Source organism: Falco cherrug, chromosome 8 (genome assembly GCF_023634085.1).
Source record: "Falco cherrug isolate bFalChe1 chromosome 8, bFalChe1.pri, whole genome shotgun sequence".
NCBI classification, from domain to species: Eukaryota; Metazoa; Chordata; class Aves; order Falconiformes; family Falconidae; genus Falco; species Falco cherrug.
In genome coordinates this window covers 16,075,897-16,097,225 of record NC_073704.1, presented here as the reverse complement: position 1 = coordinate 16,097,225, position 21,329 = coordinate 16,075,897, and the positions used below count along the sequence as shown (strand labels likewise).

Below are 21,329 nucleotides of genomic sequence, written 5' to 3'. Positions count from 1 at the left end.
AAAAAACCAAAACACAAAAAACAACATACACACACAAAACACCAAAACCTTAATCTGTTTGTTGTGACAGATACAAATGAATAGCACAAAAAGTACTAGAGGGCAAGGAGGAAGATAATGAATACGTTCAACTGAGACAGCACGCAAATGACTTAAGAGATGAAAATGCTAGTTACCTGTACTGGCCTTTTACCTGGTTACCAAGACTAGACATCTTTCTAAAAATCCCATAAAAGTTCACAATTTTTAAGGTCTGATTTGTTTCTACTAAGCACCATACTCTTGGAAATACTGTCTTGCACAGGATTTTTACCCAACTTAGCAGTTTGCTCAAGGCTATCACAACAAGTGGCCAACAATAACCTAGCAGACAGCAAGAGGGACTCCCACTATCTACTCACTAGCCCTTCCAGATCTTCATAAATCCATTACACAGCTGCACCTTTGAAATGACATTCAATTTCCATTCCAGCTAGAAGAAGTTCAGTATAGCATTTGGCCATAGTTCCAAGGGTAGGAATAAAAAACATGTAGACACAAGTTCCTGTTCAATTCCCCTCAAAACATCTAGAAGCGAAAAAATCTGCATTTATAACTCCCTTGAGGTCACAAACATCAACCCCACTCAGAATGAGCTCTAAAGTTATAGTCTGTATAGTTTATAAATGCAGCTGTTAAGAAACCAAAGTCTCTCAAGACAAAGTAGAAATTTTCAGGATCAAGGTTCAAGTGACTTTAAGACATTGGATATGTTTTGGCAACCTCTTTTGTTCCAGACTATTTTGTAATTAAGACAGCAGAGCCCCAACAACAGTGTCTTGCTGGAACGCTACAGGTGGAGGGAAAATGCTTCTGAGGTTGAAGTGCAACCTCACTCTCAGAAGCAGTGTAGCCCGATAGAAAATTCTGCTATCAATCTAGACAGTCAACAAACATTTGGTCACCTCCTTCCACTTCAGTCTGAAGCATCCCAGACTGCCTAGTACAACATTTGCTTGTAGCACAAAGAGCTGAAATTACCCAGGGTTGAAGAAGATCTTCTTTGCAGCTCACCAGTCAGTTGTTTTTTGTAAGGAACCGGTGACCTCAGAGACTGAGCCCTGGTGGGATGCTGAGGACTGGACCAGCCACCACTCAACGCTTGTGGATCACTCTGTCCTGTCTCTGCTCTCTCTGCTGGGGATGAAAGCCTGCCATCATCTAGAGGTGACAAAAAGCAAGAAACCAACTCTCAGACATGATAAAGAAAACCAGTACTGCATGCAGAACTAGGGGTAAAAAACCTCTCACAAATGGCTCATTTGGATCATGATTACACATAACAAAAACCACCAATTTTTAGTCTGAAAAGTACCATTCAAAACATGGAAACAGACCAGTACACAGGACTTGTCTGTCAAGGCTCTGGCAATTTCAGAAACATCCCTTATGTGAAAAGGGTCTAAAAAAAACAAATCGGCAAGCACAAATTATTCTTGCTATATGGAATGGCTACGCTTGATTATCAGCTTCTGCCTTGAAAAGTTTTTCAGTTATGCTGGAAGCCAGTACTGAGGTCACATTAAAGTTACCACAGCCTATAATAATCCACCTGTTTCCATCAGAGGATCAAGTACAGACAGGTTCTCATCGATTCCAGTAACATGCTCATTTCACATGCTGTTTCAAGATTGTTTTCCCATTCTTTCAGCACAATACTTTGCTGACTCCAGCTACAATTGTGCAGAGACAAACAAGTGAAGCCAATATTGACCGCATCTTACGTTACTTTCAAAAAATTAATAGTGACAGGCAATATTCTACTATGCAAATCAATAGCATTCACACCAGGTAGGTTTTTTTCATTTTGCATAAGAATAGTCTGGACAGATCAGTTTGCTTATGCAAAAAGCTATCTTGGCCCTTTTTTTCCCTAGCCCAAACATTGCAGAAGTATGCTTAGCAGAGCTGGATAATGAACAGACTAAACAAAAGCAGCTGACCAGCTTGCCACCTCCAACAAAGAGATACACAGCTTTTGTACAAAACTGAGGTATATTAATTCACTGCTCTTCACAGTGTATTTCTTTGAAACAAACAAAAAAAACCCTCACATAGTTCTTTAAGAGCTTGCCAACTGAGAATATATGTTTCATGACATATGTAGCATAAAAGCAAAAATCAAGTATTACTTCTTAACTTACAAAATTTTCACATTTCAGACCTCTTGATGGGGAACACTTAAGCCATGCACATTAAGGGTGGACCTCCTGCAATATTGCAGCTCGCCTGCCACCCAGCTGAAGGTACAACGTGGGCAGGAAGGTGAGAAGCAGAGGTAGTCTGGAGCAAGACCTTGCATTGGAAAGACAGGCATACATTTTGCTCATATAGGCTGGAAGAGGGTTATTCCTGCTTTTAGCCCCCCAAAAAATTCATACAGGCAAAGGAAATCCAGATGCCCAGCTAAGAAGCTATACAATATTATCTGCTAACTGGCTTGTCTCTGACCTTCATGGGCAGCCACAATTTCTAGCTGCAAGATGGTGCTTCTCCCACAGCAAAGCTCTACTACGTCACCCAAAAGCAGATGCAACATCTCCCCCAGGAGAACTGATTCACCATCCATTTGGCCAGCCATCTGACATCATCCTCTTATATTCAGAGCTCTTTTTACAAGTTTGTGCAGCAGCAGAGGGCATCAATAATACAGCGGACACAATCCATGCACACACATGCCCCCAAGCACTTACCTTTGCTGAAACGGAAGAGATTTACAAAAGAGCTGTAGGCTGATTTAAAAGGCGGCTCATCCTGGTCTGGAGTCAGGGGTTTGAAGTGAGTGAGATGAGATGGACTACTAGGAGAATGAGGTAGATCACTGGTAGGGTCCAGTGTCGGAGACCGTTTGTCATCTGCGGCCATTTCACGTGCCCTGGAAAGAGTTCAGCAACATGCATTATACACAGGGTGGTGAAACAAAACATCTTGTCAACTGAAGAGAAGGTGTCACAATGAGATGCTAGAGGGGACATTCACCCCACCTACCACAGACCCACAGATATCTGCTATTAACACAGGTCAAGAGTGCTGGAGTCGGGAGCCTATGAACCCTGACTAATCACTGGCAAGAGATCAGCATCTTTGTAGAGAGCAATTCAGAGCTCCTAGTTAAACATCCAGAGCAATCAAAGTAAGTAAACAGCCACTAAACTGTTTTATGGGAACTTGAAGTTTTCAAGGGGAGACTCTGCATGTGTATCACAAAAAGTTTTAAATATGACTTCTGCAGCCCTTGTAACAAGAAAACTCAAGACAGGCACACCTGAGCAAGCACAAGGCATGGTCGTTGTTTCACCAGGTTAACTCAGAATGAGAAAAAGAATTAACTGCAAACAAAAGCAGGACTAAAAGATCGAGTTTGGTGGCACACTGCTTCCTTCCCCTCTGCACTACAGTACAGGGCCTTGTGCAAGTTACCAGAGAAGTAACCCAAACTGTGGATTATTTGTTGTCCTAACACCTCTAAACTTCCTTGCTTTCAAGAGTAGATACATCAAGGAAAAACAAACAGCCAAACAACCAAACCACATTCTATATTAGGAGAAGCTACACTTGTTAAGCCTACTTGCGATGTATCAAAACCTTCAGATGGCCAAGAGTCACACTCTCCCACAGCTCACGTTCTTTACCCTCAATACACACCTGATTTCTTCCACTCTGCCTCACTAAGTCTGCACTTCTAACCTGCTAGGCAAAGGTGCTTACTACCTTCATCTTTGTTTAAGCAAGACTTAGTGAAGCATTTGACAGAATAGGAACATACGGAGCTATGAGTGATGCCTGACTTTTATGCGTGCCAAGGATCAAAACCCTTAGCAGCTGATACACGCTCCTTCATGAAATACCAGTTTCCACAACTTCTCCCTAGAATCTACAGGCATATTCTCCTGACCAGAACATTTTCTTCCAAGTTCTAAGAAGCTACACTAAAAATCTGCACAGTCCAGAGAAAATCCACATGGTTGACAACTGATACTGGAAGTGCTAACAAGCTGCATGCAGCTCATGTGGCAAGGTTTGACCACTCCTACAAGGAACGAAGGAAAGATGTTATCTGCAAGTCATATGACTTCTCAGTGGACTTTTGCTTGCTGCTTTGCATAGTAAGCATGTTTAGCTCAAGAGTTTCTCCTGATAGTCATGTATCCTTAAGAAAGAAAAGAGAAAGAAATCATTCACAAATTTCAAGAGAAACTTTGGTCAGGTTCTTTATGTAAGGTTGAGCCTTAGCATCCACATTCCTCTCCCCTGTAAGTCATGTTACTTTTTGCTATTGTTCATTTCAGCAAGATTATTCAGCCCACGACTTGAGCATGCTTAAAAACCACAGTTCATGAAAAATGCCTTCAAGAACATATCTTCAGGTAAATTTGGAATTGTTTCTTCAGTGCTCAAGGCAACTGATAACTTGCTTTTTAAACGCTGAATGCACAGCACGGGTACGCTCCCACACACGCTACTACATTAAAAAGCCCATTTTGAAGTCTACCAGAAAAAGTTTTATAGGAAACTATGTTCATCTCTCAGCAACTGGCTATAGCCTGGCAAGACAGAAAAACAAGGAAGTCTCTGAACTTGCATACAACATATATGAGATTCTGGAAGAACAAACTTTAGCTTCAAGGGGAAAAAAAAAAAATCACCCACACAGTAATTGTTTCTGTGACAGCAGTACTAGCCTAATTAAAACAGATTGAAGAGAAGAGCACCATGCTTGGCATTAGCTTCAGAAACACCTGGGTCTTCTATGCTGCACAACACATTAGCCATGGAGTATGTCACCCTTTCTTAAAGTGCTTTAGTTCTCCCGCTACAATGAAAACACTGCTTCCCTCCCCCCCACCACACAGGAACATAGTTACTTGTTTCTGTATTATGGGAAACCAGAAAGCAAGGCACACCTAGCAATCACCAGGCACAAAACCACACCACATCTTCCCCAGGACCCTTACCCAGCCGCCGCGCGATGCAGCTACAGCCGCTTTGGGCTGCACCGTCCTCCGCAGCCACCGACGGGGCGCAGGGCCAGGCGCGGCCCCAGGCCACCGCACGCCCCCGCCGCCACGGCCGCCCCGCGCCCCTCGGCACCGCCACGGCCGCCCAGCGCCAGCCCGGCCCGGGCGCTCCGTGCTCCGCGGATGTCACGGCAGGCACCCGACCCGCGCACCCGGCTGGAGCGGCGGAACACTCGTTATTTAACTGTAACTGCGTGACACAGGCGCTTCACCGCCGGCCCCTACGCCGGAGCCACGCCGAGCGCCCTGCCCTGCCTCCCCCTCTCCTCAGGGGGCAGCCTGCCCGCGCGCGGCCCGGGATGGCGCACCCGGAGGATTCCCCGGCGGGACGGGAAGGGAGCAGCGGGAGGCCGCGGGAAGCTGCTCGCGGGCAGCCAAGGCGCGCCGCCGCCGCCGCCAGGGACCGGGCCGGGACCCGTAGAGAGGGAGCCGCTCCCACAGGCCCACACGACAGCCGGCCAAGATCACCCGAGCTAGACGAGCTGTGCTCACCTGCTCCCCGCGGGCAGCGGTGCGAGGTATCGGGGACAGGCCCAGAGCGGCACCGCCTCTTTTCTGCCCCCCTCCCGCGGCCCGGCCCGGCACCGCGCCTGCCGCTCCGCCGGCCCGCCCCTAGCAACCCGCCGCGCCGCCGCCAGCCCTGCCCAATCGCCCGCCGATGGCGGCGCTCCTCGCCGAGGCAGCGCCAATCGAAGCTCCGCGCCAATCCACCCGCCGGCCGCGGCCGCTGGGGCGGGGCCCCGCAGCCGTCCCGCCCCGTCGCTGCACTCCGCCTCGGCCCTGGTGCGGTCCCGGTGCCGGGCGGCTGCTGCCGGGCGTGGCACTCTGGGTTGCAGCCACCAGCCTAGCAGGGGGGGAGCCCGCGGAGGCGGGTGTTCCTCCCCGCGTCATACTCGGTCCCGGCCCCCGCGGGGCGCCATGTCCTGCCCCACAGGGCGGGGAGTCCCGCTGCTGGGGGTCGCGGTGCGACGTGCCCAGGGCTGTGCCCGCCAGGGTGTACGCGACGCGGTTCCGCCGGGGCCCCGCAGCCGAGGCCGGCCCGCACGGCGCTCCCCCTGCGACTCGCCCCAGCTGCCCGGGCGCGCCCGACCCCCCCGGCGCCCGGGCCTTCGTGCCCGCCAGCGCCATCGCTTCCCCTGTGGCGAGGCAGCCCACTTACTGCTGCTGTCTGGGAGAAGGCCGCGCTGCGGGCTGCCTGGCCCGGCGGAACGGCAGCGGCACGTTACGTGCTGCCGCGGCCCCCTCACAAGGCGGCATCGGGGCGCAACACCCGGGCGGGCCGGGGAGCCACGGCGCGGGCCCGGGGCCAACACCCGCTCCTCCCTCCGCTGCTCCGCCGCTGGGAGGAGTGGCCGGTAGGGGGCGCCGCGGCGGCGGAGCCGGGCGGGGGCGGGGGCGCGGCCCCATAAAAGGCGCCGTGCACAGCCGGGCCCCGCATCGCCGTGAAAGCCGGACCGGCGCCGCCCGCAGGTAACGGGGCTCGGCGACCCGCGGGTGAGGTGGGCTGGGGCCGCGCCCTGACCCTTTGTCCTTCCCGTCTCGGGCGCTGCGCCCCCCGCCCTGCGGAGGTGCCTGGAGGCAGTGCGTTTGCGCTTTGAGGCCTTTTTGTCTGGCCGTTCGAGGTGGGAGCTCCACGGCAGGGACCGCTCGAGACGCCCCGGTTGCCGAGCGGGTGCTGGCGCGCTGCAGCCACCTCCCCGGCCCAGGGCTGGGCTTCCTCCCCTCGCACCCCGGGTACCTGCTGGCAGTCGGCGGTGTCGCCTCACGCCGGCTGCGCTGGGTGCCCCTCGCGTACGGCGGCGGCCCTGCCGGGCGGCGCCGTGCCCAGGTGATGCCGGTGCGTGGGGCTCGGCCGCGGCCTGCGCGGCGCTGCCCGTGCTGGGGGAGCCGGGCTGCGGGCGGGCACGGCGGGGAGCGGCCCGGGGAGCGCGCCTCACCCGCAGGGTCCGCGGTAACCCTGAAGCGGGGCGGTGTGGCAGTAGTGACCGAGCGTAGGCCTCCGGAGGGCGAGGGGTATTTGGAAATTCACAAGATTTCTTCTGAGCTGCCTTGGCTAAATGGCTGGGTTGGGTGTATTTAAGGCATGGTTGCTGTAGGAGAGGGACCTTGCGGACTTTCGGCAGTTCTGGAGAGTATAAAATCGAAGGGGAGGAGTGGCAGGAGAGTTAACTCCGGGGAACGCCTGCTCTCTAGAGGAGCTGCTGGGCACGTTGGCGCTGGGGCGCAGGGAGAGATGCTGCTGTGCTGCTGCCCGGGTGCCAGGGAAACGGGGGGCTCCAGCATCTGAGCAGGGAAAAGTCCTGGGGCCGTAAGATAAACATGTAGGGTGCTGTCAGAGTTGTTCAAGAAGCTGCTGTTTCCACGTGTCAGTGGAGATGTATGTCGGTGGAGGTGTGTCTCACGTACCATCGTTATAAGCCTGGAGACAGCTCTGCAAAACCTACTGCTGTGACTGGCACACTCTGATTTGTCTCATTTAAGCAGGGAACAAGCCGTAAAACAGGCGATGGTGCGTGGGTGTCTGTGTAGTTTTTTGTGTAAATGGATTGGACTGAAATCTACTGAGTAGTGATCTTGTGCCCAAGCGGCAGGAGTGCGATACAGTCCTCATTTAGATAGTCACAAATGAAAAATTGGCCCCAGATACTTGCATAAGTAAACTGAGTTCTGACACAGTTTGGTCATGTGAAGGTAAAATTTTCCATAAAGACTGGAGAGGCTGAATACAAATCAAGATACTATCTTTCCTTGGGATAGGAGTGCCTCCAGCTAGTTAATTTTTCAAGTTTATATGCTCATAATAAACAGTCTCAGTAACTCGCAAATTATTTTATTATTTCTTGCTCTTTAAAAAGTTTGGGGAAGCTTGGTGCAGTAGCTACAACATAGCTTAGAAAGTTTATTCTCTTCACAGACTAAAAATATTTAATGGATTGGATTTTGGTAACACAGCACAAGTTTAATTAAAAAAAAAAAAATTGGAACCAGGAAGCAGTCTTTCCACATGCTTGTAACCTGGGGCCCTTGCACTGCAAACCTCATGCCTCTGAATAACTTCATCTAGGTGAATAGACTCTGTGCACAGTAGGACTCCTCATTCTGGATAAAGCCGTGGACCTTGGTATCTGTGAGACTGCAACCTCAGGCATGAGAGCTTGGTATCTCACTGTAGTAGCCTAACAGCTGCATACAAGAATGGGACTGTCTTGGGAGGAGGAACTTGCCAAGTCATAGCTCTTGCATAATCAGAGCTGAGAACCGAGAAACTGTCTGTTAGAAAGCAGAGTGCTGTGTTACAGCAGTTGGGTGGCTTGTGGGGTTGGGCTTTGTCAAGGAACAAAGTGCAAATAGAAGGGCAGAGTTCAGGTTTATTTTTTTAGACTTTGTGAACAAATCTCTTGGGAAACCTCTGTTCCATACAGAAAACAAATCTGTCCAGTATTTGTTTTAACAACAGAAATAAAGCTTGCCATGAGAAAGTACTCTTGATGTTACTCTTGGATTTCTGTACCTTTTTTCTTCCTTCCTGGGGAAGAAAGCAAATAAAGACTCTGACAACGCATTAATCTTAATAGTGGCAGTAACACGAGCTGTCATTAAAATAATGTCCACTAATCCCCATTTTTTCAGAAAAAAAGGGAGAAACAGGCAACTGGACTAGAACTTATATCTAAAAATAAATAGTGCTCATATGTTTCTGTGGTATTTGGGGGAAGAGTTTGGCCATGCTTTCACATTCTTTTGTACAACCATAATTAAAGCTCATGCCCTCAGAACACACACCCTTAACTCTCAGTATTAACCTTTATTTTTATCTTCAGCTAGATCTACCTAGGAGCTGGGGCTTTAAGAATAATACTAGTTAGCATGAAACTAGTGATAAATTGTGGTTATTTTCAAGTCTTTAGGAGATTCCTATATGCTGTGTTAGTACCACTCTTGTCGTTGTGCTGTAAAAATACAGCCATGTGTATTGGTGATGTGTGCGGTCAGTTTTTAATGGGGGTTTATATCTATTAACTTAGGTTTATATCTATTGCAGCTCAAGATGTCTAAAAAAATCCGTGGAGGCTCTGTTGTAGAGATGCAAGGAGATGAAATGACACGAGTCATCTGGGAACTGATTAAAGAAAAGCTAATTTTTCCTTATGTAGATCTGGATCTGCACAGGTAATGCCTCTTTATGATACACAGTCATTTTGTACTGCAGTTTGCATGTGTCATTAGGCATTGATCATGTTTCACTTGGCACTGAGGGCCTTACAGCTCCTCCTGCATTAGTGCAGGGAAGCTAACTAGCCCTTTTTATACTGGTAAAGTAGCCAGCAGACCCTCCTGGTTAACTTGTCTAAGGGCCAACCTCACTAAGTACTCTGGAGAGTATAGGCTCCTAGTGAAGGTGGTTTTGTCAGTATGGCAGCCCCTGTGGGGTTCCTCACAGCAGTAAGCAATGAATGCTTAATTGCGAGTTATCTTTCTTTCTGTACTGTACCTCTGGTACAGGTCTGTCATAGTTATGGTCAACATTTTTATCTCCTGTGTCTCAGCTTTCCAGCACCTGGGCAGTCTGCATGGTTTCCTGCAGCCTAAACAATGAGAAACATGCATGAGGTGTTTCAGCCACTCCCTGACTTGAAGCATAGCATCTGTGGACTCCGAGTAGGTCTATGGCTTCTAGCCATCTCTGTTTGAAGACCTGTCTAGAGGGCAAGAGGGTGGTTGTAGGGCACAGGCTGCCCTGATGTCTGTAAGCTTGAGCTCTGCTGCTGACAGTGTGAGTTCGCTGTTGCAATTACTCCACAAGCCTAGGTTGTGCTCTCCTGCTCCCTTCTGGAAAAAACAAACACTAACAGCTGGTATGGTAAAAGGGACATACCATCTACAGTATCTGGTCAAGCAGAACGGGTAACCTCTTCCCTTTCTAGCTACTGAGCTAGAAGTATTAGAGAAGTAGCTGCATTGCCCCTAGCCATGTGGACAGAGGCCTTCAATGGTATCCGTCATCATTAAATCCACAAGTCTGACCTCTTCCCCTGCTCCTAGAGTCATTTGTATGCTACCTACATCAGGCTTTCTGCTTGCTGGTGTTGAGAACCAAGCAAACAGGAACCCAGAAGCATAATACGTGCACACAGTCTGGAGAACATCCCTTTCCAAAGAGGGGTGGGAGGAGGGAAAGCAGACCCCTGGCTGGGGCAGCACAATGGCTAGATTCATGTACAGCTGGCTATGCTTCAGGGCTGTCCCATGCTGGGCATCCGTTATTCTCCAAAAGCTATTAAAACAGTGAGTGTGGGAAACGTGCTTCCTCTGCACTGAGGGAAATATCGGCAGTTTTGCTGCCAGAGCAGGATTGTGGGTCCATTGTCAAAGCAGCTTTTAAGCCTGGTGTAGCTTCACATGTTCAGTACATGAAGGAAGCCAGAACCTTCAGCACAAGAGGTTTGAAATAAAGGCCCATATTCATTTGGAGATTGTGCTGCTCTGTACCATTAGAATCCCGGACTGGAAGCTTGGAAGTGAAGGCAGAGGAGATACTGGCTATGTCCCATGTTGGCAGAGAGCCTCAGCCATAAACTGAAGCTGTCCTTTCTGCAGCCTCCTACCAGCAGCAGAAGTGTCAGTATATGAGTTTGTTTTTTTCCATTCCAGCAGTATTTGCACTCGAAGAGGGATAACTTCAGTTACGGCAGAGTGCTGAAACTATGGTCACAGGCACATGTGGGGTCTGGTTTCTTTCCTGTTGGACACAAACAAATGTCCTGGGAAGTTCTGACCATCTTTGTGGGTTTCTTACAGCTATGACTTGGGCATTGAGCATCGTGATGCTACAAATGATAAAGTAACTGTGGAGGCTGCTGAAGCCATAAAGAAATACAATGTTGGCATAAAGTGTGCAACCATCACTCCTGATGAGAAAAGAGTGGAGGAGTTCAAGTTGAAGCAGATGTGGAAGTCTCCCAATGGTACCATTAGAAACATCCTAGGTGGCACTGTCTTCAGGGAGGCTATTATCTGCAAGAACATTCCCCGGCTGGTGTCTGGATGGGTGAAACCCATTGTTATTGGCCGTCATGCTTATGGGGATCAAGTGAGTCACTTCAGTGCTTACCCCTCTCTTTATCTGAGCAGGCTTAGTCCTGAGTGGCATAGAGCTACAAAGACTTAGACATCCTTGTGCTGTTGCTTAATCTCTTGCACTCTACCTGGGAGTGGGCACTTGCTAGCACTTTGTACAGCACCTGCCAAAGTGTGAGAGAGCTTGGTTCATGCCTCTTTCTTAAACAGTGTAGCTGTATAAACAGCATGCAGGGCCCTATGCTTGGACTAGATAGGCCTGTACTTAAACACAAGGTATAACTCCTGCAGAAATAAATAAAAAAAACTTAGAGCTCTCTTTCCTACATAGCAAAGTCTTGAGAAAATATCCTTTACATCACGCACCTTATTACTTCTGAGAAGGACTTTCTTGGTGGCAGGTGTTGCTCACAGTAAAAGTGGAACAGAGTGTGTGATTTTTAGAAGTGGGCAAAGTTGCATTCTGTGTGTGGGTGCAGGTTTTGGGTTGGTTTGGTTTTTTTTTTAACTGATCTGCTTCTAAAACTTACTTGCACAGAACTCTTGCAGAGTTAATGTTCATACTGGGCACGTCAGGCTGTGGTACCAAAGCAGGGGAACATCCTGTATCAGAGCTCTCCTGCCAGAGGTAGTACAAGGTCATCAAAAGCCCCTAGCATGGCACGCAGTGCAGTGGCCTTTGGGCAGCTCAGAGGACAAGAATTGACCACGCAGTTCCTCATGGGTAATGATATGTGGTAAAGCAGCCAAACATGACAAAAAAGGCCTTCAACAAGAGCAGAGTGCTTTAAATAGATGAGTTAACCCACAAACTGAGAACAAGTTGTAAGATTAGCTGTGTTGGGAAGGTAAAATAATAAAATTTCCAAGAGGAAGACAATTGCAAAGCCCTGACACTAGAATAGAATGGGATTTGAGGTCCTTAATAGTACTGAATAATTGAGAAGGTCAAAATAATAATAGGAAACAATGGATTAAGGGGGAAGGATTGAAACACTGCCAAAGTATGAGATTAAAGTGAAAGGAATAATACAAGAACATGTAAAGGACATATGTGCAAGACACTTGAGTAAACTCAGAATAACTCAGGGAATGAATTCCCTCAACAGAAGGGGAACTATGTGAAAGAGTGATGAATTTCAAGGAAATGTAACCTTAAATAGTACTGTTCAGGACAGCTGGGAATATGAGACACCCTTGAAGTAAATGTTGACTGCTCTTCTGTGTCTGTATAGCTTAGAGGAGCAACATATGTACCCGTTCACAGAATTCAAAGAACTCTTAGTAAAGATTGGCCTTACAAATGTTATATGATGAATAGAAATAATGGCTGTTATTAAGGTGCTGTATGATTCCCCCTTATTCATGAGATCAGTAGTTCTGATATGAATAGCTGGTTTTGAGGCAGGGAGAGGAGCCTTCCTACTCACAGACCATACAACGCTCTGGATACTCTGCACTTTAAAACTTCAGCGCATCTGCAAGAATATGTACTCCACCAATTAAAGTGGCCAAAGAATCTGTAAGCTTTTTCCTTTAAAAAGGAACATCTCTTCTGAAACAGGCAAACTCTTTTAACTACCTGCCTTTTTAATATCCAGTAAAATCATCCAATGGCCGCAAGGCTGAGTAAACAGAGCTTGTTCAATGGGTCTTTTGGTATGACCATTCATGCTTTTCTGCACCCTGCCCTCATAAATGTGGATTATCTTTTATGGTTTCTGTCCTCCTGATAGATAAAATCATCATGACAATTTTTTATTTTTTTTTAACAGTACAGAGCAACTGATTTTGTAGTACCTGGGCCTGGAAAAGTAGAGATGACCTACACTCCAAAAGATGGAGGCAAACCGGTCACATATCTGGTCCATAACTTTGAAAGTAGGTATTACCTCTCAGTTGTGATTAAAACTGATATTTTGGGTTTAATTCAACCTTGAAGTATAGGTCATACCTGTTTGGTGGTAAAATACAACTTTGAGGTAGAGTGAGGGAGAAGGTCGGGGCCTTCTTCATTTATTTGGGAAGTACTGAAAGTTACTTGAAATCTTGGGGTGGAAGAGTTAGATTAGATATACAATCATACCAGGCCACCTGTCATGCTTCCTTTATGACGACTCTGGTAGCAGCATGTGTGTTTTCCTCTCTGATCAGAGGAAAACTTGCGATCTAAACAGGGCTTGACCTGAGTGGAGATATATTTGAGAACAATTCAGGTATAATTCTTTCTGGGTTTAGTTTGTCTTACAGGGTTCTGTATACCTTTGCAGTTTGTACCCTTCTTTGTTAAGCAGTCTTTTTATTATTTTTTAACTTTTTCAATAGAAATAAGAAGTGACCCTTACTCTGCAGGTGGAAAGGAGGTTAACAAGGATGCTCTTGACTGTGTAGGCTCTAACTGTTTTAATAGATGCAGTCCCAAAGGTATTGGTGTCCCTCCTAGCAAGATGGCTGTGCTGGTTGTAGATGTTGCTAGACTCAGGAGGAGGAGTCCTGAAATTGCAGGGCTTTAATGCATGAAAACAATCACGTGCATGTTGCTAGAACCCAGGGTTTTCTTTAGAGTCAGGATTCAGGAAAACATCACACGAGTAATCTCTTGTTTATCAGTGATGAAAGGGTTCAGGATTTGAAGGCCTAGGGTGACCTGAGTATGTGCAATGTTTTGTTTCTAGTTACAAAAAAACCTAATACATCAGGGTAAGCCACAGCTAGTTAGTATGCAGTTGGCTTGGCAAATGGGTGCCAAGACTGCCATATGACCCCCTTCTGTAATACTTGATTTCTTTGGCATTCTTGCTCACAGGAGCCTAAATCTCTACAATCTCTTATCACACAGTCTTTCACCCGGAGTTCACTTGCTTCACTGCCAGTCCTAATCTATTTTCACTTGATAGGTGACTGATGAGCCTGTATTGAAGATGTCTGGCAGTTCCAGCTGTGAAGGCAACACAGCTGCCAGTCTGATTCACTGCTGTGTTGCATCAGCGAGCAGAAAGCAAGGAAGTGCAAAGATGGCAAATTACTGCTGTTGCCCTGGGGGAGCTCTCCTCCCAACAGTTAACTGTTGTGCCACTGTATCTCCACAATGCATAAGGGAAGCATGTTCTGTTGCTATACGAGTATGTTCAGCCTTGACACTGAATCAAGAGATTTCAGTATGATTGTACAATTGCAACAAGGGGTTGGGTTTTTTTACCTATGTACAAACAGTATTTGAGTAAAACTCAGTAGCTGTCATCCAGCAACTATGATATCATGGCTCCAGAGAACACTGTCTCTGTAGCTGATCAGACCCTGTTCTGTCCTGGACTTGCTGAGGGAGGCAGGGGGACAACATGTATTTTCACTGTTAATAACAGGGATTTCATTCCCTGCCAGTATCAACTTTAAATGACCTTCCAATCTTGGCAAGCAGATAAACCTCCTCTTGCTTTCCCTCTTCATTCTGTATACATGTCCATATAATAACAACCATCTGGAGATAAGGAAAAATGGATATTAGGAAAGGGTACTTTCAAAAATAATAATAAATTAAAAAAAACCTAGGCACTACACAACAGACTAGAGAGGTGGTGACAGTAAGGTGCTTAAAATAAAGTACATGGTATCTGCTTTGCAGTAGAAACACAAAGAGCAGTGCGCAGAGTATGATAAAGCTTTTTCATGAAGTCCTAGGCCCTACTTTCACCCACAATCAGCCTCTCCCATGATCTGAGTGCTGCTTTCTCCCAGGTCAGCTGGGCTGTAAGTTAAAGGCACTTTCATTCAGGCTGCTAACACATCTGCATTACACAAGTCATGTGAGTGTTGGTAGTTCCTTATAGCCTTCTAGGGGCTTTGCCTTGCACCCAGGTGGCTGGCCTATGCTTCCTGCAACTTGCTGGACGTGAGCCTGAGCAGGTGAAACAAAGCGGTGGGACAGGCCAGACGCAGGTGCTGAAATGATGCAGGAATACATGTGGGGACCTGCTTACGCGAACTAGGCAAAGCTGCCTCTGACTGCTGGAGTTAGTTCTGCAGTGCAGTCAAAACCTGAAGGTGCAAGGCACTTAAGATGGGAGCAAACCATTTCTAGCTTTGACCAAGGCCCCTGCTCCAAACTGCTGCTTGCTGCTTTGTTGGAAAAATACTCTGTATTACTTACATGGCTAGTGGGAGTTCAAGCACACTCACTCCTGTCACAGTTTTTCTGTTTAGGCTGGATTAGGAAGACACTTCTTAGGGGGTATTGGATCACAGTATTAACATGTACCTAGCTGCAAAACAAAACTGCCTTCCTATCCCATGTGTTACAGGGCTGCTGGAGGTTTGAGCTGGTAGTGCAAAGTGAATCTTCTTCTGAACTGAGATTATTAATAAAATTAAATTGAGAACTATATCAAGACACTTGGGGATAACACCAGCCTGTCTGCCGGAGTATGCGATGGGGAGAGTGTCAAATCCTTAACCAAAACTAAATCCTAGTTGATTCTCCTATGTTCTTCTTCCACTAACAGACTGTGGTGGTGTAGCCATGGGAATGTACAATCTTGACCAGTCTATCAAGGATTTTGCCCATAGTTCCTTCCAAATGGCACTGTCTAAGGGCTGGCCCCTCTACATGAGCACCAAGAACACCATCCTGAAGCGATACGATGGCCGCTTTAAGGACATCTTCCAAGAGATCTACGACAGGTAACTAGGATAGTTGTGTACTTCCTACTGCAGTCCTCTCCAGCCTTCTGAGCTGCTACAGTTAATTCAACATTTTCAGACACTCAGCAGCACTTTGGGGGGCTGTGTACCTTCCCTGTCAGTTTCCCTTGTCCTGCAGGATGCAGTGCTCAATATCTAAAGCTCTGCTAAATGTGGCTGTGGTGTTCATCTCTCCTAACAGGGTTACAGATTCTTTATGGGCTTCTGTGATTCTGAAGGAGACTTGCAGTGGCCTAGCAAAGCAAGCAAAGAAAGAGTAAAGAGGATGTCAGTTTCTTTTAAGTTGTTGTTTTTGTGGGGCTTTTTTAATCTTAACTCTATGTACCTCACTACGCACAATTACTTGCACAAATTGTGCAGTCCCTGCTTGTATGACAGGGTTGTTCTGTTTTTTGTTTTCCAGAGAATACAAGTCCCAGTTTGAAGCCAAAAAGATCTGGTACGAGCATAGGCTGATTGACGACATGGTTGCTCAGGCCCTGAAATCTGAAGGAGGCTTTGTCTGGGCCTGCAAGAACTATGATGGGGATGTGCAGTCTGACTCTGTTGCGCAAGGTATGAGATGTTTCCTGTGCTACACTGAGGTAGGCTCAGTAGCAGTCCCTTGTGAGCTTGTATCATATGTTATGTAGTGGCCCAGGAGGTGGCATTGGGTCTCAGAATTTACACCTCTAACCTGTGGCCAGTCACAGAGATACTAGGCAAAGAATTTCTGATTGTGCTTTTCCAAGAAAATCCATTGAATGTAGACTGCTTAGTTATACTTCTTTGCCAGATGGCAGTTATACCAACATAATAACTGATAGGCTTTCCATTCTAACGGAAGGTATCCAGACAGCTGGGATTTTGTCACTGACAGCTTGAGTTAAGCTGACTGGTGGTGAGCATACTGGGAGGTGCTGTACAGATAAGTAAGAAAACCTTCAGGACCTAAAGCTAACTGTCAGTTGTAAAGAGAAAAGTTGGTATGTTGAACTTTACAGACTTGTAGTGCTTGATCAAAATCCTATATAACCAAGCTGCATCCAAATATGGATGCAGAAACCCAAAGGACAAGGTGTGTGGCTTTATGTAATGTACTCTTTCTACAGTAATGCCAGCAAACTGCAGAACAAGGATGCATATTTGACTAGTGAACAAAGAAGCTTGCAAAGACACAAATCTCTGAAACCTACAGGGTTAGAAGTGATGTGAATGATCAGTTTTGCCAGCTCACAGTTCCTTTGACTAGAGCAGATGCCCTTGATATGAAGTAGATTTGTTTCCTATCCCCCTGTGCAGAAGATAGCGATTGGCAGCTCAACACTGCTTATTTAGGATTCTTTGTTACCATACTGCATCTTTTCAGTAAAAATCTGTCTGGAGCAAGTTACATGAGAATACTAATTTTCTTGAAATGGTGCAGAATGTCCGTGTATCTGTATCTTATGGTTCAGCAGCAATTTCTGTTCAGACAAGCTGTTATCTTGACAAGTTGGGACTAGCCAGGTAGTTGCAGCAGCAGCACTGTTGTTCAGGAATACTCACATCAAGGCTGAGAAGGATGTAGGGGGATTGTAGGATGGGGGAATTAAGGGCAATTTAAGGGGGCTGTCCAAAGTAGACACTGAACTACTTAAACTTGTGTCCTGTAGGCTATGGCTCTCTGGGGATGATGACCAGTGTGCTGATCTGCCCTGATGGCAAGACTGTTGAAGCAGAAGCTGCTCATGGCACAGTTACTCGTCACTACCGCATGCACCAGAAAGGCCAGGAAACCTCCACTAACCCCATTGGTGAGCTGCTTTTCACTGCCCTTCAGTGATCTCTACATGTGAAAGAACAGGTTAGGAGTAGGAACATCTTCATCCTTTCTGCAGAGAATTGCACCACTGAGTGGTGAAACGGGTAGTTCATAATGCGTTTTTCTTCCATAGAGATAGGTGCAGCCTGGAGCAAAGACAGGCTGGAATGGAGTAAGTGCAAGCAATAAGCTAGACCTAACCTAGCCTTTGAGACATGCTGTGCTCTTCCACAAACAATGGGTTTATAGCTACAATGGCCTTAAAGTTTAGGTTGGTTGGCTTTTATTTTACTCCCCTTCCTAATGCTCCAAAAGACCCAGCCACCCCCCAAACCATTTACATACTTAAAGTGTAGGTGCATCTAAAACGGGACATGAGGGAAAGAATCCTCTACAACTGTGCAGGGACCAGAGTGTAATGTTATACCAGGAAGAAGACTGCACCCTTCTATTGTAAGGACAACTTTCTGTGTAACCAGAGTCCCACCACTGGGACTCACTGCCTCCAGCTATCTCTTTTTGAGTTGGGCAGGAACAAAATAAGAGAAAATGGCATGCACAAAGAGATCGCTGGAGGCAGTGAGTTTCTGGGGTTTGTTTTTCTTTAGAACTGCACAAAATGCAAAAGATGCCTAGGTGAAGCTAAGTGTTCTCTTTCCCATACCACATTTTCTCCTTTTTGGCTGTTCTCAGTTTTATTAATATTAAAAAATACTGTCCCACGTGACAGTTTAGAGCAACGTCCAGGGAGTTCTAGAAGGACAGAGTAACCTAGTGTTCTCTCTCAGCCTCCATCTTCGCATGGACAAGAGGACTCGCTCACAGAGCTAAGCTGGACAACAACACTAGCCTCAAGAACTTTGCAGTTGCCCTGGAAGAAGTCTGCATTGAGACCATTGAATCTGGCTTCATGACAAAGGACCTTGCTGCCTGTATCAAAGGCTTACCTAAGTAAGTGTAAGAGTAATCAGCTGTGCTTGGAGGAGGCTGTTTTATTTGGTGTTTCTGAACAGCATTTGCTGGAAAGTTATTTTAGTGTGATGAAGAATTGCAGGAGTCTGGTCACAGAACAGGGCTCACCTGTACTCAGTGGTGTACAAACAGAACGTGAGACTCCCTGCCCCAAGTAGCTTAGTGTAGGTGGCTCTGTCCCTGCTATCATACCAAATACATGGGGGAAGTAAAATAAGGAACTGCAAAGATTTCTCTTATGACGGGCTGGCCACATTGGCCAGGTCCTGCCCTGTCCATTTATTAGGATGGAGACCTGCTTTACTGCAAAATACCACCTGGCTGCCTCTTCTCTGGAGCCTTTTGGCAAAAAACATCAACCTGATGAGTAGGAGATAACTCTCATTGTTTTAGAGGCAAGGCTTAAGAGTTCTTTGAGCATTTGAGTTGCTTTACAACTAATGTCTGTCTTGTGTTGCTTCTCCCCTGCAGTGTCACACGCTCTGACTACCTGAACACCTTTGAGTTCATGGACAAGCTTGCTGAAAACCTGAAGAGGAAGCTAGCCTCTCTGCCCAAACCTTAAAGTTCTACTCAAGCTCCACTAACAAAGTGTCTCCCGCTTACACCAGAGTGTAAGTGGCACAGTATCACACTTGTGTAACATTTCAAATGCTAGACAAAAATGAATATGTACATTTTTTTAAAAATGTTTAAAAGATCATGTTTTCTTAAACCCCTTGAGCTGCTGGGCTGGGCCTTACTTTTGCTAAGCAGCTGAATGTGATAATATTCAAGCTCAGTGTGGGCCTAGATGCCCAATGTCATTCACCACAGGCCTGAGGTTTCTCACCATGACTTTGATCTGTGTTTCTTTTATCTCTTCCTGTCAGACTGAAAGCCAGTCTGCGTCACAGCTCTGGTCAAACCAGCGGTGACTTACTGTCCAACAGACCTTAGAAATCAGAACCGTCCTCACCTTTCCACTACTGTCTACTCAGTATAAGTAGCTCACAGGGCTACGCCAGCTCTACTGCAGCCCTCCTCTTAATTTATCTTTTTGTGTCAACCGGAGCATAGTATCCTGAGACTAAGGGATTTGGTCCCATTGCTACAGTCAGGACTGGCATTTGGGAATAAGCACTTATAAATGCTGGAAAGAAGCCTATAGGCTGAGAGCCTAGTAAAGCCATGCTGCAGTGTCTAAATGCAGGCCATGCATTTAGTTATATTTCTTCTGACTGGATGTGAAATGTAGGAACTGTTACCTCTTCCCCCACCCCACAATTCATAAAGGTGCAAAACTTATCTCCAGTTGTCTGGGTTATTACTTACCCTTCCTCTTGTCATACAGCAAGTCAGATTATGACTCTGAAAAACTATTCCATCCATGGTTGTGTGTTTGGGGTTTTTAGTTCAGACTAAAATAAAAGCCAACTAACATTCTTTGTGTCTCTCCTTCCTTTGTGTGATTAGCAGATACGGGAAAATTCTGCCTCAGAGAGCAACTCCAGTACCTTTCAGCACAGTCCAGTACATGCTGGGACAGACTGTCAGAATGCAATTTAAGCACAAACTGATCTCTCACTTACTGATTTGTTCTGGCCCAGGCCAAGATGTGATCCATAATGTGGTGGCAAGCATCAGGTAGCGCACAAGAATTTAAAGGTACCACTTCCATTGAAATTTTGTTTTGGGACTAATGTAAAGTGAAATTGATGCATCACTACTCAACAAAGATCAGAAACTGGTTATACGTGAGACAAACTCTCACCCTGCAGCTGACTAGCTGTTAAGTGTTGGTTAGGATAGAAATGCAATGTTAGACTAGGTTAGCTAGTATTAACATTTGTTTTGGGATGAGCACATGTTTGAAACACAGCTCTACAGCTGCTAGTAGCTGTCACTGTGCCTTCAATACGAATGAACACAGTAGTCTGCTAGTCTGTTAACAGGAGCGTGTAAGAAGTGCAGCTGCACAAAGTCCCATTGCTGACCCATAGAAGCAACAGAAACAATCATATGGAACATCTGGGGCTTCTGACATCAGTAGCTCAAATTATGATGCCATAGGCAGGCAGGTCATGCTACAATAGCACCTCTAACAAATTCCCTGTTACTTACTAGCTCCTATGTGGCTTCCAGAGTACCAGAGAAAGCTTGGTACTTTTCAGGAAACTGAAGAAATAAAGGGGCATTTTTAAATCTTACACTTCTTTTTTTTGTTTTAACTTACGTACTTAAGTACAGTTTGAAATGTAAGCAGTGTAGTAGTATTTACCTGACTGCAGATAACACTGTTTTCCCTCTGTACTAATGTTCTGGAAGGCTCTGCAGAGCACAGCAAGTCCCCATCTGTCCTTATGAACTGATGGATGCTGCTGCAGTGCTGAGGAAAGGAACACTTGGCTCTGTGTTGGGAGAAGCAGCACTAAGTGTGGTCATAAGAACAGAGCATCCCTCTCCTTGCTCTGCCGTGGAGAACCATGGAGAAAGAGGAAACACTTTTCCTGCTTCCAAGGAGGCACATTCCCTTCGCCTTTACTACCAATACAATCACTTATTTTCCCCACTGCTCCCTCAGATGTTTAGTATCAATAATCTTCAAAGTTAGACACCAGCAGACCCTAAGAAAGCAAGTCCTGGAGGCCAGCGGGCACTCAATCTGCAATGGAAGAGCACACTATTTCCTGAAACACGATTGTGAAGCAGCTGGTATACTGCGAGGCAGGCAGAGCTCCCAGGCAGGGCCCTCGTACTCC

The 21,329-nt window shown here is 46.6% G+C and overlaps 2 protein-coding genes across 7 annotated transcripts in view; one reads left to right on the top strand and one right to left on the bottom strand.

The window, feature by feature from the left end:
• Nucleotides 1-6,464, bottom strand: part of PIKFYVE (phosphoinositide kinase, FYVE-type zinc finger containing) — a 69,728-nt gene extending 63,264 nt beyond the window's left edge. For 3 of the 6 annotated variants that reach the window (XM_055719255.1, XM_055719257.1, XM_055719259.1), the window contains exons 1-3: nt 6,217-6,464; nt 2,733-2,914; nt 1,021-1,200 (exon numbers count right to left, since the gene is read on the bottom strand). In XM_055719255.1, the coding sequence (XP_055575230.1) occupies nt 1,021-1,200; nt 2,733-2,914; nt 6,217-6,464 (610 nt within the window). Of the gene's footprint in view, nt 1-1,020; nt 1,201-2,732; nt 2,915-4,994; nt 5,111-5,549; nt 5,701-6,216 lie in introns of those variants that run through there. The other 3 variants (XM_055719258.1, XM_014282995.3, XM_027810630.2) reach the window with 3 other exon arrangements.
• Nucleotides 6,392-20,013, top strand: IDH1 (isocitrate dehydrogenase (NADP(+)) 1). Its single transcript, XM_055719276.1, has 9 exons — nt 6,392-6,527; nt 9,100-9,227; nt 10,857-11,148; nt 12,911-13,016; nt 15,635-15,812; nt 16,237-16,388; nt 17,468-17,608; nt 18,405-18,567; nt 19,060-20,013. Exons 2-9 carry the CDS (start codon nt 9,106-9,108, stop codon nt 19,151-19,153), a joined length of 1,248 nt encoding a protein of 415 aa, XP_055575251.1. The 5' UTR covers nt 6,392-6,527; nt 9,100-9,105; the 3' UTR covers nt 19,154-20,013.
• Nucleotides 20,014-21,329: the final 1,316 nt, after the last annotated feature.